We start from the raw sequence: 17,893 nt of genomic DNA on the forward strand, positions 1-17,893 counted from the left end.
CCATAGGTGCGTGGATTTATCTCTGGGCTTTCTATTTTGTTCCATTGATATATATTTCTGTTTTTGTGCCAGTACCATACTGTCTTGATGACTGTGGCTTTGTAGTAGAGCCTGAAGTCAGGCAGGTTGATTCCTCCAGTTCCATTCTTCTTTCTCAAGGTAGCTTTGGCTATTCGAGGTTTTTTGTATTTCCATACAAATTGTGAAATTATTTGCACTACTTTTAATCACAGTGATTAGAATACTTAAAATAGTACGATTTTGTTATTATTCAGAGCCATTACTTTTTTATTATTCAGAGGCATTACTTTGTTGTTATTCAGTTGCTAAGTCAGGTCTGACTTTTGCAACACCATGGACTGCAGCATGCCCGGCATCCCTGTCCTTCACTATTTCCTGCAGTTTGCTCAAACTCAGGTCATTGAGTTGATGATGCCATCCAACCATCTCATCCTCTGTTGCCCCCTTCTCCTTTTGCCTTCAATCTTTCCCAGCTTAAGGTCTTTTCCAGTGAGTTGGCTCTTCACATCAGGTAATTAAAGTATTGGTGCTTCAGCTTCAGCATCAGTCTTTCCAATGTATATTCAGGGTTGATTTCCTTTAGGATTGACTGGTTTGGTCTCCTTGCAGGCCAAGAGAATCTCAAGAGTCTTCTGCATTACTTTAGTTGGGACTTAAATTTACTTCTGTGGAGGTCTGGTAACAGAGAGGCCTCTACTCTCTACCTTAGCAAAGAGGTCATGTCATGACCTCAGGAGTAGAAAATCATATTCCTTCAATCACTCACTGGTTTGCCACTGTAGAGAGACCTCTATGCCCTGGTCTGTGTAGATGCTGAGGGAGCATAAGCCATTAGAAAGAAGAAATGATAATAATTCACTTATGGGAACTGAGAAACCCAAGGAGAAAGAACAAGCCAAAAACTAGAATAATTGTGTTATTTGTTCTTACAGTGTTGAAAAGGATCAGGGATTACTAAAGAAAAAGAAACCTTTCAAGCAGTACAATTAGAACAAATTTAATTTTTTCTTCCAGTTTTGTTGGGCTATAACTGACATACAGCACTGTATAAGTTTAAGATGTACAACATAATGACTTGATTTACATATATCATGAAGTGATTACCATAAGAAATTTTGTGAACATGCATATCTCCTAAAGATACAAAATTAAAGAAATAAAAAAAATGTTTTTTCTTGTGATAAGCACTCTAAGAATTTACTCCCATAGTAACTTTCACATATAATAAATTTAATTTTGGATTAAAAATGAAACAAATGAAGATTGCGATTATACTTCTTGATTCACATATGGAAGCTCAAGAAACACCTGCAGATGTTGAATAGTATTACCTAGAGATAAATTCAGAAGACAGATCCAGAAGTCATAACATGAAATAAAAGGAGTCTGGAAGTAGAAAAGAAATACATAGAAAAGTAATCATCTTTTTGAGTCAGAGGCAGGATTAATGTTAGAATATATATGTAGACACATGTTGGTGAAATTCCTGAAATCCGAGGACAAATCTTAATATTTGAGACCAAAAGAACAGGTTACTTACTTGCAATGAAAAGAGAATCAATTAGCTTCAGACTTTTTATCAGCAACACTAAAAGTTAAATTCCTGGAGCAACATTTGTAGAATCCTGAGGGAAAAAGACTTAAGGCCTGTAAATTAATAACCAGGAAAAGATACCATTCATTTGTCAGGGCAAAATAAACATTTTCTGAAGTGCAGGCATTTAAAACGTATTCCATCCATGTATTTATCTGAGAAAAACACTTGAGGAAGTACTCTATCAAATGACAGTTGGTTCAGAACAGAAATCCCAAGATAGGGAAAGATGAAAAGGAGAGGAATAATGGGAGCAATGAATCTTGCAATATATGCATTATTAAAATTAAATGGATAATAATGATGTGACTAGGATTTTGTAATATAAATGCTAAATAGGGAGTCTTGAAATAGAAGAGTCATCCATGAAAAGAAAAACCTATTAGTAACCTAGAGCTAAAGCTTCTCTCCTGTTTAGGGTTGAGGGAGTGATGAGCAGCTATGGATTCTTGGTGCAAGTGTGTTAAAAACATACATAGTGTAAAAGTACATATTGTATAACTTTATTATTTTCTTTTGAAAGAATATGTATATTTAAAGATGACTCAGGAATATGTAGGCATGAGCTGATCTTTAAAATACTGTAGGACTTCTAAACTGTCAAGAAGGAAAAGCAAACAGAGGAATGACAGGGAGGAAAAAAGAACAAAAAAAAAAGTGGCGGGGACGAAACGGCTAATTTAACAAAAGTAAGAAGAAGGAAATTGAGATTGTATTTCAGGTGGAAGGAATAAAATCAAGTACATTAATTACTTCACTAAGAGTGAATGAACTCAAGAGACAGAGACTGTCAGATGGGCTGAAAAGTTAGATTCAAAATGTGTATGATTTCAAGACACCCTGTAAAACAAAATAACAAGGAATTTGAAAAATAAATGGACACATATTGGGAAAATGCAAACAGAAGTGAAGGAGGCGTGACAATTTTCATATCTGAAAAAGCAGAATTCAGAGTCCAAAACATTAAATGGATAAAGAGAGACATTATGTCCATCCATTCTGTTCTGATGATCACCCTTGTCTGTTTCTGGATGGCCTCTGGCACTTTCCAGTCATAGGGCAGTCTCATTGTCAAGTATTAAAGATCAAGTCTGAATTAAAACAAAACTTCATTTTTTATAGCAGCAAATTAAAGGAGAAAAACAGGTTATATGAAAATGCTACAAAGGCACTGGATAAACCTTAGCAGCCTTTCCTAATAAAATTTCTAAGTAGGTTAGACATGGAAGGAAGTTATTGCATAATGATAAAGACATTTACCAAAAATTTTTAGCAAATATCATGCTAAATGGCAAGTTTCTGAAGTCATTTCTTTAAAATCAGGCACAGGAGATATTGACTCTTAATACTGTGATTCATTATTTGTAGAGATTCTGTCTCATGCAACAGATAAGGGCATGAAATAATTTTATAACATTAGAAAAGCATAATTTGTCTGAAATTGTAGGCTCTCAAAAAACACATGAGAATCTAGCAAAAGGTTACTAAAATTAAAATGAGAATTTATAAAGTTACATAAGATACAAACTTGTTTTTATTTTTAATGTGAGCAGTAGCCAGGACAGGGGAAAATATACCACTTATAATGATATACAGTATTTTAAACTTAACAAAATGTTGAAGAACCTAAGTAAAAGAAATGTGAAATCTTACTGAAAGACATAAAATAAGATCTGCACATATGGCAGGCCACACCAAGTTCTTGAATAAGAAGACTTACTGTAATAGTAAAATAAATGTTTCCTAAAATAATATTTACATGCAATGATGCCTTAATCAGAATCCCAATGATGTTTCCTTGAAACTGATTAGAATTATTTAGAAGTTCTCAGTAGGTATTAAAATTTACCAAAAGTTCACTCCAGTGAAAAATGGTCTTAACAGAGTCATGGGCAAATAGATCAGTGGAATAGAATAGAGATTCTAGGAAAAACTGGCCCTGGGTCAAAGGAAGGACTTAATATAAGACAAAGGTGGCATTTAGGTTCATTGAGAAAATGATAATTTATTAATAAAAGGTGCCAATATTACTGACTATTCATTTTAGAATAAACAAAGCCAGAGTCCTTTCTCATACCATAAACAAAATGAAGTCAGATGGATTTGAGGATATTTGGTTGGCGTTGAAATCATGGGAGACCTTCTATAACAGGGCACAAAATTCAAAAGGTACCAGAAAAAGTAGATAAATAGATTACATGATAAGTAAAAAATAATTGTTTATGGCAAGACACTATAAATAAGCTTCAAGACAAGTAGTTTTTGAAAATACAACAGATGCAGGATTATTAACATTCATTGCCTCAGATAGTAATCAATATGAAAATAGGAAATAATTTCACAGTTTGGGAAAAGAAGAATCAGACTGATTTTTAAGTATGGAGGATATGATTAAATATTTTGGTCAGCTTAAAAAGTGGGACAGTGAACCAGTACCAGACGATGAATGGCCATCTAATGAAGTCAGATAGGAGCCATCGAAGGATTTCAAACCTGGGAATGCTGTAATGAAATTTGCATTTAGAAAAAAGAAATTATTCTGGTTGTGCAACAGCTAATCATTAGAGAAGAATAAGACCTGAGGCAGGAAATGAGTTAGAAGGCAAGAGATGATAAATGAAGCTAGTGTGGAAAAATGGGAGATAGAATTGAAAATGTTTCAAGAGTTGTTTATCAGATGGAATTGAATAGAGGGGGTTGGGGAGGGAGAGGGAAGAGTCCCCAATAATCCAGATGTCTAGACAGTTGGGTGAATGCAGTTTGTTGAACCCTGAGTAAGAAAGGGGGAAAAGATAATAAGTTTTGAATATATTGAATTTTGGGGCATACAAGGTATTCACAGAGGCAGGAATTATATAATAAAGTCTCCAAGCCAGGCTTCAACAGTACATAAACCATGAACTTCCAGATATTCAAGCTGGATTTAGAAAAGGCAGAGGAACCAGAGATCAAATTGCTAACATCCTTTGGATCATAAAAGCAAGAGAGTTCCAGAAAAACATCTACTTCTGCTTTATTGACTACACCAAAGCCTTTGACTGTGTGGATCACAACAAACTGGGAAATTCTTAAAGAGATAGTAAAACCAGACCACCTTACCTGCCTCCTGAGAAATCTATATGTAGGTCACGAAGGACCTGCGTATAGGACTGGACATAGAACAACCGATTGGTTCCAAATCAGGAAAGGAGTACATCAAGGCTGTATATTGTCACCCTGCTTGTTTAACTTATATGCAGAGGACATCATGAGAAATGTTGGACTGGATGAAGCACAAGCTGAAATCAAGACTGCTGGGAGAAATATCAATAACCTCAGATACGCAGATGATACCACTCTTATGGCAGAAAGTGAAGAGGAACTAAAGAGCCTCTTGAAAGAGAGAGAGGAGAGTGAAAAAGCTGGCTTAAAACTCAACATTCAAAAAACTAGGATCATGGCATCTGGTTCCATCACTTCATGGCAAATAGATGGGAAAACAATGAAAACAGTGTCAGACTTTATTTTGGGGGGCTCCAAAATCACTCCAGATGGTGACTGCTGCCATGAAATTAGAAGACACTTGCTCCTTGGAAGAAAAGCTCTGACAAACCTAGACAGTATATTAAAAAGCAGAGACATGACTTCGTCAACAAAGGTCTGTCTAGTCAAAGCTATGGTTTTGCCAGTAGTCATATATGATGTGGGAGTTGGACCATAAAGAAAGCTGAGTGCCAAAGAATTGATGCCTTTGAACTGTGGTGTTGGAGAAGACTCTTGAGAATCCCTTGGACTGCAAGGAGATCCAACTAGTCCATCCTAAAATAAATCAGTCCTGAATATTCATTGGAAGGACTGATGATGAAGCTGAAACTCCAATACTTTGGCCACCTGATACAAAGAGCTGACATCGGAAAAGACCCTGATGCTAGGCAAGATTGAAGGCAGGAGTAAAAGGGGACAACAGAGGATGAAATTGTTGGATGGCATCATTCACTCGTTGGGCGTGAGTTTGAGCAGGCTCCCAGAGTCGGTGCTACAGGCCTTGCATGCTGCAGTACATGGGGTCACAAAGAGTCGGACACAACTGAGTGACTGAACTGACTGATTTATTGGCTTGGCCAAAAGTTTGAGTTTCCTGGAAGAGCATTTGAAGCCCGAATGAACTTTTTGGCTAACCCAATATTAATGTCAGAATTTTGATACTAGAGCTGATTTTTTTTTCACAAACTGATAGGCTGGGAGAATCATCATTTCATGTTTCTTCCAGCCTGACGAATAGACCAAGAAACCTGACTACTCAATCCCAGATATGAGGTATTCATTTGATATAAATATATATTTTCTACAGATTTTCTCTTAGGACATGTAAAGCCCAATTAGTCAAATGACCCTGTTTCTTTTCTCTGTTATGTTTTAAAGCTTGGTAATCTTTCCAGATGGTTCAGTCTTTCTTCTTTAAGTAGCAGTATTTTTTTTTCTAAAAGTTATCATAATTCTAAATAAAGTGCCACTTCTGAGATGTGTCATCTTGTGTTTCATTATTTTTGAGTTGTTAAAAAAATTTATTATGCCAAACATCTGGCACATTTTAAAAATTTCTGTTTGTCATTTGGTATATTAAATAGCACTGGTTTTCTTTTTCTTTTGATTGGAAAAAATTCATTCTCATTTAGTATTTTCCACTGGCATATTAAAACAAGGGGAAAAGATTGCACAGTTGTCTATAAACCAAATATGTTTTGGTGAATAAGGTGCAAATGTTATCTCATTTCTGTTTTATAATAACAAATCTCATTCCCTCTCATATCAATTTTACAATGAGTTGGACTGTTTTACTTGGTATTCAAGGCACTACTTGGCCTAAACCCCTACTGCCTTTGTAAAGTTTGTTTCACCGTTTTCCTTCCCACATTCTGTCCCATAGTCAGCATTAGTTGAACACCACTCCCCTGGTCTTACAGAAATAGTTCTAGTTCTTAGCACTTGCATTCAGATCAGATCAGTCGCTCAGTCATGTCCAGCTCTTTGCGACCCCATGAATCACAGCATGCCAGGCCTCCCTGTCCATCACCAACTCCCGGAGTTCACTCAGACTCATGTCCATCGAGTCGGTGATACCATCTGGCTATCTCATCCTCTGTCATCCCCTTCTCCTCTTGCCCCCAGTCTCTCCCAGCATCAGAGTCTTTTCCAATGAGTCAACTCTTCGCATCAGGTGGCCAAACTACTGGAGTTTCAGCTTTAGCATCATTCCTTCCAAAGAAATCCCAGGGCTGATCTCCTTTAGAATGGACTGGTTGGATCTCCTTGCAGTCCAAGGGACTCAAAAGAGTCTTCTCCAACACCACAGTTCAAAAGCATCAAATCTTTGGTGCTCAGCTTTCTTTACAGTCCAACTCTTACATCCATACATGACCACAGGAAAAACCATAGCCTTGACTAGACGAACCTTTGTTGGCAAAGTAATGTCTCTGCTTTTGAATATGCTATCTAGGTTGGTCATAACTTTCCTTCCAAGGAGTAAGCGTCTTTTAATTTCATGGCTGCAGTCAACATCTGCAGTGATTTTGGAGCCCAAAAAAATAAAGTCTGACACTGTTTCCACTGTTTCCCCATCTATTTCCCATGAAGTGATGGGACTGGATGCCATGATCTTCGTTTTCTGAATGTTGAGCTTTAAGACAACTTTTTCACTCTCCACTTTCACCTTCATCAACAGGCTTTTTAGTTCCTTTTCACTTTCTGCCATAAGGGCGGTGTCATCTGCATATCTGAGGTTATTGATATTTCTCCCGGCAATCTTGATTCCAGCTTGTGTTTCTTCCAGTCCAGCGTTTCTCATGATGTACTCTGCATATAAGTTAAATAAGCAGGGTGACAATATACAGCCTTGACGTACTCCTTTTCCTATTTGGAACCAGTTTGTTGTTCCATGTCCAGTTCTAACTGTTGCTTCCTGACCTGCATACAAATTTCTCAAGAGGCAGATCAGGTGGTCTGGTATTCCCATCTCTTTCAGAATTTTCCACAGTTTATTGTGATACACACTGTCAAAGGCTTTGGCATAGTCAATAAAGCAGAAATAGATGTTTTTAGGTAGGTCTTATCAGATATAAGCAGGCACTTACTGCTTTTCAGCCACTTACATATCCTTCACTTCCTGGGAAGTCACAGTTGTTACCTATCTTAAATTGTTATTGTTTAGTCGCTAAGTTGTGTCCGACTCTTTTGGGACCCCATGGACTGCAGCCCACCAGGCTCCTCTGTCCATGGGATTTCCCAGGCAAGAATACTGGAGTGGGTTGCCATTTCCTTCTCCAGGGGATCTTTCTGACTCAGGGATTGAAACCGTGTCTCCTGCTTGTCAGGAAGTTTCTTTACCACTGACCACCAGTGGTAAAGAATCCAGTTATCTTAAATACTAACCTATTCAACCTAACAGAATACATCTACAGATAAGTTCATACAGACTTATTTATACCCTAAGAGAGTTTCCCTGGGGGTTCATGGTGAATGTGTCCCCTTGTGTGATCTCTTGCTAGAGCAGGGTCTATGCAAATCAGATTGTAGGCCAGGGACGCTTTCCTGGGTTAATGTTAGATCCCAGGTTTTAATGACCAGGTTAAAGCTGTATAAATAAGGAGGGAAAGCTGTTCTGGGATAAACCTCCCCTGTAGGGAGGCATGAAGTCCTGACACCATGGTGAGTATCAGGATTGATACTTGATTCAATATTTTGTAAGCTGAAAGTACAACACATGGATATGAATACTGGAAGATGACACTGGAGAGGGAGGTAAGGACCAGGCTAGAGGAGGCCAGATAACAGTTTGTAACCAGGAATGTGGATGAGACTGGGTGGCAGAGCGGCTCCTTCTCATATTCTGAGTACAGCGTGTACTTCCCAGGGCTCATGGAGAATATGCCCAAACCAGCTGATCTCCAGCCTAGTTCAACACGAAGGTCATGTATATCATTCACAGCTAAAAATGTTCCCCAAGATGTCATGAGGTCAGTAATTGTGTCATTTCACAAAGAAGACAACCCAAGACAAGAAGTGGTGGTTACATGGCCTTTAACAATGATTTTGTTTTAGCGTGGCTCTTTTAAGTGGAAATGCTTTTTAATAGTTGGCTTACTATACCAAAAGATGTATGTCCCAGCTGTGCTGTGCTGTGCTTAGTCACTCAGTTGTGTCTGACTCTTTGTGACCGCAGGGACTGTAGCCCACCAGGCTCCTCTGTACATGGGGATTCTCCAGGCAAGAATACTGGAGTGGGTTGCCATGCCCTCCTCCAGGGGATCTTCACAACCCAAGGATCGAATCCAGGTCTCCTGCATTGCAGGTGAATTCTTTACCATCTGAGCCACCAGGGAAGCCCCAGAGATACCAAGAATTCGTTACTGATGAAATTCCTGGTTTTTCATTTGTTTGTTTGTTTTTGGTCCTTTATTTAAAATACTGAAATCATACAGTTTGAATTCTAGAGAAATATGGTCTGGAGGTATGCTTACATAGCAAAAACAGGGGCATTACATCCAAAACATGAAACTTATGAATTTCCAGAAGGTGATACATGGCACTTGAAAATAGATGTGAATTTCCAACAGAGATAATTAATATTTTTAATCAGATCCTGCGTTCATGGAAGGAATATGACCTGGCAGTAATGATTATAAATTATGGAAAAAAGGTGTTGGACATCTCATCAGGTTGCAAATCTCTATTTGGTACTACAGACCTAGAGGAAATGCAAGAAGAGGTAATTGTTTGTTCTTTGTGTCTCATCTTTAAACATACATTATTTGAATTTTATGAGAGGTCATGTAGTGTTAGTAAATATGTTAGATAATTGATTAGTTTTTAGTTTGTCATATTTACATAAAAGAGGATGAATGTATAGTGAAGAGCTTCTGTTTTCCTTCCTTTTCTTTCAATTTTAATTACTATCCAGAAAATTAAAAGGTCTCTATGCTAGAATATTGAATAGCCCCCTGTTTCTAGTATTGATGATCAGTTAGGTGTTGATGAGAGCTTCCTATACCCAGTTGGACATTAGACTGAAAGCCCTCAAAGGTCTCTCCCAGACTGAAGATTTTTATTATTTTCGGTGGGTCACTGAATGCAATAAATATGTCAGAGCTTTTTGCTGTGCACCAAGTAGATTTCCTGAACTTCTTGTAACACCTACATTGTCTTCCTTATGAGGCTTCTAATGTTTGAGATAACTTTTAAGTAAGACCCATGCTGACTCCAAGCATGGGTCTTACTAGATCGTTATTGCCTTTTCTTGAAAGTATGTGGTTAAATGATTTTGTAGGTAGATCAAATTTTGAAACATTGCTTAGTTTATCTGGTTTCTGAAGAGTACTGGGAACTGCTTGCAGCCTCTTTTGTGATCAGGATTGGGGTTGAGACTATGACCCCTAAGCCTGTTTCAATTGGAGTAGCTCTATCTCTATTATATGTGGAAAAAGCTTAAGAAAAATCCCATAGTTTCCCTGGATGAATATTTTTAGCCATAATACTTTTTGGGGTGTGTGTGGGGATTCTAGAGAAAGTTTTGATTAAGCTGAAAGTGACTTGAGGATTTTTTTCTTCACCAAGTGTTGTCCACTCTCAGAGTCCATCAGCCAGCCCCTTCATGTCACTGAGGCCTTGACTCAGGGCCCTGCCCCTTCGCAAAGCGGCAGGACAGGACCCCATCCCTCTTTCCTTGGAGCCTTTAGTCCAGCAGCAGGTTGTGATACTTCTTTCAGAGTAAGACTGTGGGGATTGAGAATCTAGTATCTAGTTTATAGAAGTCAGGAATTCTTATAAGCATCTGGGGTCCCTCAAAGCCAAAAGATCTTGGCAGGTCTATTTTTTCAGAGAGTGGGAGACATGAACCAGTCAGTTCTCAGGCTCAGACAGTTGAAAACATGGTGGGGAGCCTGAGTGCAGACCCACCAATTCTTAATCCACTAATTACTGATCATGTTACGTTCAATGAAAGGCAAAGTAGCAAAAGCAATTAGCTTAGTTGTAAGGAAGCTCCCTCTGGGGCAAGGGAAAAAAAAAAAAGGAAGGAAAGAAAAGGATATATTTCTGAAAGCATTTTTTTTGAGGATTTTGAGAGCTGTATCTGCAAGTGCTCTCAAAAGGGTGTGTGTAGTGGGGAAGGGGCTGCTTAGGGGAGTAGAAGTTACAGGGAGGAAGGGAAAGGGAAGAGAAGAACTATTTTGGTCAACCTCCATAAAACACTTTGTATTGTATCTGGCATTTAGTTAGACTACAATGGGTTGTTATTAATTAATTATTAGTACATTTAGCTATGTAGATTCATAACTTGGTCTACCAAGTATGAAAGCATGAACATAATTTAAAGAATGTTATTTGAAAATGACAATTCTTGAAACATATTGAAATACGTTCTGACATTTAACCAATGTTTCTAGGGTTCTTCCAAGAAGTCTTGCAAGAATAAGAAGCCACAGCAGGTATTAGTACCTGAAAAAATAAATGAACAGCTGGTTTTATTGGAGACACATCTACTCAAACTGACAAAGCAATGTAATCTATTATTTTTCTTTCTGTATACTTCTGTTTAGCTTTTTTTTTTAAATAAGAAAATATTTTGTTAAAAGGATTAGAATGAGATTAGCATTTGGTAAGCCCTTTATGGTTTATGCAGTGCTTTTACATTATGTCCTTAATCCTAACAATGCTCTGTTAATAAGGGATTGCTAACCTGATTTTTACAGATGTAGCTCATAAAGATTAAGCGGTTTATTTAGGATTACATAGTTGGCTTGGATTTGAGCTTAAAGCTTCTCATTCTAAAGCAGAGTTTCTCAACCTCGACAATATTGCCAATTTGGGCCAGATAATTCTTTGCTGTGGGGGACTGTCTTAGGCATTGTGGATGTAAAACAGCATCTCTGGCCTTTGTCCAGAGATGCATAGCACACCATCCCCTCCGGACTGTCTCCCCTACCCCCATCCCCCACCAGCGCCAGCTGTGACACAAGTGTTGGCAAATGTATTGTAGAAGGGGAACACAACGTTGAGAATCACTGTTCTGAAGGCAGAAATGTAACTGAGAAAGAAAGGGATAGCATGAGAGGTGTTAATATACGAGTGATTTGAACCATGTGAAACACTCAAGTGAAACACTGATTTTAGGTCATTGGGCTGTATTGTAATTTAGTAATAGACCAAAATGCTGACACGATTATTGGAGTTTTGGAGTTTGCATCTTGGAAATCTGATTAAGAAATTGATTTACTTTCTGGTGATGACAACTGTTCTCACATTTTTAAGAAGCAGCACTTCAGACCTAGAAGAATAAAAGAGTACATAAGTTTCTCTCATTAGAAGGTTGCACTTTTGGCCCCTTGGTTTTTGGGAAGTCACTACCCTTGTAGAATTCTGTGTCCCCATCTCACCTGTCTTACTCTGTGCCTCGGTTATATATAGGTGGTTGTACTGTTTCAGAATTCCCTGACTTGAATCTCTTACTTTATTTAAACACACTCCATGTCTCTGTTTCCAGCTGAACTTATGAATTGAACCCAATGCTCTATTATTCACAAAACCTATAAACCTAGTTTTGGGAAAGCTCTAATTGTCTGGTTACATATAAAAATTATAATTCCTTAAATTATAGAAAGGGTTCTGGAAGTGTAAAGGGTTCTGGAAATGTGAATTATTTATTTTCATATTATCACCCCCTCCACATTTCACTAAGGAGCACAATGTAAAGTTAGGAGCTAAACAATAGATTCAGTAACAAAACAATAATAAAAATAACAGTTTTATACAGGGCTCTCTGTGTGCCAAGAACTATTTTAAGTGTTTTATTCATATTAAAACTTATATAGTCCTTATATAACAGCCATATGAAAAAGCTACTATTATTATTTCATTTTAAAGATAAGGAAAGGGAAGCACAGAGAAGGTAAGTAACTTCCCAAGGTCTCATAACTAAGACATGTAAGACTTAGGGACTTCCCTGGTGGTTCAGTGGTTAAAACTCCATGCTTCCAATGCAGGGGTGTGGGTTCAATGCCTGGTCAGGGAACTAAGTTCCTGCATCCCACATGCTGTGCAGCCGGAAAAAAAAGTATCAAACTGAGAATCTGGTTTCTGTGTCTGATACTTGCTGATAGACAATAGCTGTTGAGTAATAAAGATTCATGCTTTAGAGATTCTTCCCCTATTTGGTAATAGACTCCTTGGCCTTTAGGGGAAAAAATGAAAGGAAAATAATTGAATTATTGAATCTCTTAAATCTCAAAAATATGTAATTTATATTTTAAGACAAGAATTTAGGATGTCTGAAATGTTTACTTGGGTATTTTCCTATTTTTCACCCTCCACCAAAGGATTTTCATTTTTGGTTATTGATATTAAACAAAATCAACAACTTACTAATTCTTTTTAACCTTAGATATTACAACTGAACTCTCAGGAGCAGAAGATCCCATATTTCTTTACCCTATAGTTTTAAACTGGTCGGTCAAAGGTGCTGTGAAAGAAGGTAGGTTACCTTGTCATACATATGTTGCTTGCTCACCTTACTGCTGAAGATCTTTTATTCCATGAATTCTATTGTTGGCAGAAGATTTCAGGTTCTTACCCATTCAGAATAAAGCAGATGCTTGATTGTCAAGTAAGGAAAGAGACCAAAATAGGTACCTGATTTAAAATCTGAAAATGCGGAACCTTTATGTTGACTTATTTTGGCAGTAATTGATGTTGTGTTGTTATGAAGCTTACAAAAACTAGGAACTGAACAATGTGTTAGTGATTTTTAAGCTCAACTGTGAAGAAATAGCAGCATTATTGTTTATCTCAGAGTGAAATATAATAAAAATTAGGATGACTAGTTATTCTGGCAGTTATCAGCAGTATATTTACCCCCACCTAGTCGTATGTTAGGGAACTTTTAGGAAATCTTCCAAACACTGAGATATTTGGAAAATAAAAGAAATTTAGACTATAAAGGATTGTTTGATCATAGGAAAACAATAGTCTCACAACATTTACTCCTATACATTTTTAAAAAGTAAGAAATCTAGAAAGAAATGAAGGGACTTCTCTGGCAGTCCAGTGGTTAAGACTCCATGCTTCCAATGCAGGGACCATGGATTTGATTCTTTGTTGAGGAACTAAGATTCCATATACTGCATGGCATGGCCCCCCCCCCCCCCCAAAAAAAAAAAGCAGGTTAATAAACTTGCCTATTAGAACAAAATGACTAATAGCAGTAGTATCCTTTCAATGCCATTAACCAAGTGTATTGGTGATTATACGTGAATTTCCTTGTTTTCACAGTTATGAAATTTAAGCAGAGACCTAGATTCCTGGAATTCTTTACACAAGTTATGCAAAAATGTATGCATGATGAAAAATTTCAACCTATGGTGGAGATAACAAATCCTGTCTATGACTTCTTGAAAAGGTACTGTAATATTTGTTTGATTAGCATTAACAACTTTAAAAAATGAGTAAAATTGTTCCTTAAAGATATATGGTATGTTATGAGTTAGTTGCTCTGTTGTGTCTGCCTCTTTGTGACCCCCCTGGACTGTAGCCCACCAAGCTCCTCCATTTATAGAATTCTCCAGGCAAGAATACCGGAGTAGGTTGCCATTTCCTTCTCCCAGGTATTTTCCTGACCCAGGGATGGAACCTGGATCCATCCTGGGTCCAGGTAGATTCTTTACTATCTGAGCCACCAGGAAAGCTCTAAAAGATATATAAGATGGATGATAAAGACAGTGGAGTCTATGCAGTTAAAACAGGCATCTAGAAGGTAGTGAGTATCTGTGTCTGGGTAAATAAATAAATACACACAAAAATGTTTGTGCACCTGAACTGAGGAATAATAGAGCATGTTCTTATTTCTAGTAGGAAATAAATTATCCCTTTTGCTATTGAGACATGTTGGATGATTGAATTTCTAGGCCATTAGCATCTTTCACACAAACTTTGGGGTCCAATTATTTACTTAATTTTTTCATCCAGTTTAACTGAGATATGATTGACATGCTGCTGCTGCTGCTAAGTCACTTCAGTCGTGTCCGACTCTGTGCGACCCCTAGACGGCAGCCCACTAGACTCCCCCGTCCCTGGGATTCTCCAGGCAAGAACGCTGGAGTGGGTTGCCATTTTCTTCTCCAATGCATGAAAGTGAAAAGTGAAAGTGAAGTCACTCAATCGTTTCTGACCCTTAGTGAACCCCTGGACTGCAGCCTACCACGCTTCTCCGTCCATGGGATTTTCCTGGAGTGGGGTGCCAGTGCCTTCTCCAGCACTGTATAAATTTTAAGGTGGACGACATAATGATTTGGGTTATGTACATCATGAAATGATTACCACAGTGGGTTTGATGAACATCCATCATCTCATAAAAATGCGACATTAGAAAAGCAAACCCTAAAGAAACCACCAGAAAATTACTAGAGCTAATCAATGAATATAGTAAAGTTGCAGGATATAAAATCAATACACAGAAATCCCTTGCATTCCTAATTCCGGATTAGTAGGATTCCTACTCCGGTATCCTACACTAATAATGAGAAAATAGAAAGAGAAATCAAGGAAACAATTCCATTCACCATTGCAACGAAAAGAATAAAATACTTAGGAATATATCTACCTAAAGAAACTAAAGACCGATATGTAGAAAACTATAAAACACTGGTGAAAGAAATCAAAGAGGACACTAATAGATGGAGAAATATACCATGTTCATGGATTGGAAGAATCAATATAGTGAAAATGGGTATACTACCCAAAGCAATCTATAGATTCAATGCAATCCCTATCAAGGTACCAATGGTATTTTTCCCAGAGCTAGACCAAATAATTTCACAATTTGTATGGAAATACAAAAAACCTTGAATAGCCAAAGCAATCTTGAGAAAGAAGAATGGAACTGGAGAAATCAAACTGCCTGACTTCAGGCTCTACTACAAAGACACAGTCGTCAAGACAGTATGGTACTGGCACAAAACAGAAGTATAAATCAATGGAACAAAATAGAAAGCCCAGAGATAAACCCACACACCTATGGACACCTTATCATTGACAAAGGAGGCAAGAATATACAGTGGAGAAAAGACAATCTCTTTAACAAGTGGTGCTGGGAAAACTGGTTAACCACTTGTAAAAGAATGAAACTAGAACACTTTCTAACACCATACGCAAAAATAAACTCAAAATGGATTAAAGATCTAAACATAAGACCAGAAACTATAAAAAATCTTAGAGGAGAACATGGGCAAAACACTCTCTGACATACATCACAGCAGGATCCTCTATGACCCACCTCCCAGAATATTGGAAATAAAAGCAAAAATAAACAAATAGGATCTAATTAAAATTAAAAGGTTCTGCACAACAAAAGAAACTCTAAGCAAGGTGAAAAGACAGCCTTCAGAATGGGAGAAAATAATAGCAAATGAAGCAACTGACAAACAACTAATCTCAAAAATATACAAGCAACTCCTGCAGCTCAATTCTAGAAAAATAAACGACCCAATCAAAAAATGGGCCAAAGAACTAAGCAGACATTTCTCCAAAGAAGACATACAGATGGCTAACAAACACATGAAAAGATGCTCAACATCACTCATTATCAGAGAAATACAAATCAAAACCACAACGAGGTACCATTTCACGCCAGTCAGAATGGCTGTGATCCAAAAGTCTACAAGCAATAAATGCTGGAGAGGGTGTGGAGAACAGGGAACCCTCTTACACTGTTAGTGGGAATGCAAACTAGTACAGCCGCTATGGAGAACAGTGTGGAGATTCCTTAAAAAACTGGAAATAGAACTGCCATACGACCCAGCAATCCCACTGCTGGGCATACACACTGAGGAAACCAGAATTGAAAGAGACACATGTACCCCAATGTTCATCGCAGCACTGTTTATAATAGCCAGGACATGGAAGCAACTTAGATGTCCATCAGCAGATGAATGGATAAGAAAGCGGTGGTACATATACACAATGGAGTATTACTCAGCCATTAAAAAGAATACATTTGAATCAGTTCTAATGAGGTGGATGAAACTGGAGCCTATTGTACAGAGTGAAGTAAGCCAGAAAGAAAAACACCAATACAGTATACTAACGCATATATATGGAATTTAGAAAGATGGTAACAACAACACTGTATGTGAGACAGCAAAAGAGACACAGATGTATAGAACAGTCTTTTGGACTCTGTGGGAGAGGGAGTGGGGGATGATTTGGGAGAATGGCATTAAAACATGTATAATATCATATAAGAAATGAATCGCCAGTCCAGGTGTGATGCAGGATACGGGAAGCTTGGGGCTGGTGCACTGGGATGACCCAGACGGATGGTATGGGGAGGGAGGTGGGAGGGGGGTTCAGGATGGTGAACACGTGTACACCCATGGTGGATGCATGTTGGTGTATGGCAAAACCAATACAATATTGTAAAGTAAAAGAAAAAAAGATTAAAAAAAAATAAAAGCAGAAAAATTTTTTTTCTTCCTTATGGTGAGAATTCTTAAGATTTACCCTCTTAAAAACTTTTATTTGTAACATGTAGCATGCATGTTAGTTATCTTTATCATGTTGTACATTACATCCCTAGTTGTTCTTTACCTTGTAACTGAAGTTTGTGCCTTTGGGCTATCATCAGTAATTCCCCTTCCCCCTCTCTTTGATGTAGTCCCATTTGTTTACTTATGCTTTTTTTTCTTTAAGGTGTTTACAACTTATTTTAACAGGTTAAAATGATTGCTTACTTTTGCTTTTGTTTCCCTTGCTTGAGGAGACATCTCCAAAATATATTGCTAAAATTCATGTCAAAGAGCATACTGCCTATGTTTTCTTCTAGGAGTTTTATGGTTTCAGGTTCTTCACTTTAAGTCTTTAATCCATTTTGAGTTTATTTTTGTGTATGGTGTGGTTTTGAAGTCTGGTTTTGGCCATGTACTATGCTTTTCTAATTCTCTACAGTAGCAAGCAGTCATTCCTTGGGGTTCCCGTATGTATATGTGAATGGAGTTCCTCAAATAGAAGTAGTAAAACTTTAAAGTTAACCCTTTTATTCACTAAGCCTAAATGGCTCTCTCTGCCCCCAAGGAAAATTGTGTTTTGTGCCAACTAGTTATGAGAGACGCCAAATGAATTCAGCTTTTCTTCCAGTAGTTGGGTTTTGATTTTAAAACTGGACATAGGTCTAATCTATCTCATTGTAGGAAAAACATCAGTAACACAAGATCTACTTTAAAAATGTCAAAGAGGAACATTCTCATAAAAACCTAC

At 37.6% G+C, this 17,893-nt stretch overlaps 1 protein-coding gene across 10 annotated transcripts in view; it reads left to right on the forward strand.

Moving 5' to 3' along the window:
- CFAP54 (cilia and flagella associated protein 54) overlaps positions 1 to 17,893 on the forward strand; it is a 312,887-nt gene that overhangs the window by 99,612 nt on the left and 195,382 nt on the right. For all 10 annotated transcript variants that reach the window (XR_011566649.1, XR_011566651.1, XR_011566650.1 and 7 more), the window contains 4 exons: positions 9,231 to 9,359; positions 11,035 to 11,149; positions 13,029 to 13,118; positions 13,916 to 14,042. Coding sequence is in view for 7 of the 10 variants with exons in the window: in XM_070789566.1 (XP_070645667.1) it covers positions 9,231 to 9,359; positions 11,035 to 11,149; positions 13,029 to 13,118; positions 13,916 to 14,042 (461 nt within the window). In the remaining 3 variants the exon portion in view is untranslated. The remainder of the gene's footprint in view (positions 1 to 9,230; positions 9,360 to 11,034; positions 11,150 to 13,028; positions 13,119 to 13,915; positions 14,043 to 17,893) is intronic.

This window comes from Bos indicus, chromosome 5 (genome assembly GCF_029378745.1).
Source record: "Bos indicus isolate NIAB-ARS_2022 breed Sahiwal x Tharparkar chromosome 5, NIAB-ARS_B.indTharparkar_mat_pri_1.0, whole genome shotgun sequence".
Taxonomy (NCBI): Eukaryota; Metazoa; Chordata; class Mammalia; order Artiodactyla; family Bovidae; genus Bos; species Bos indicus.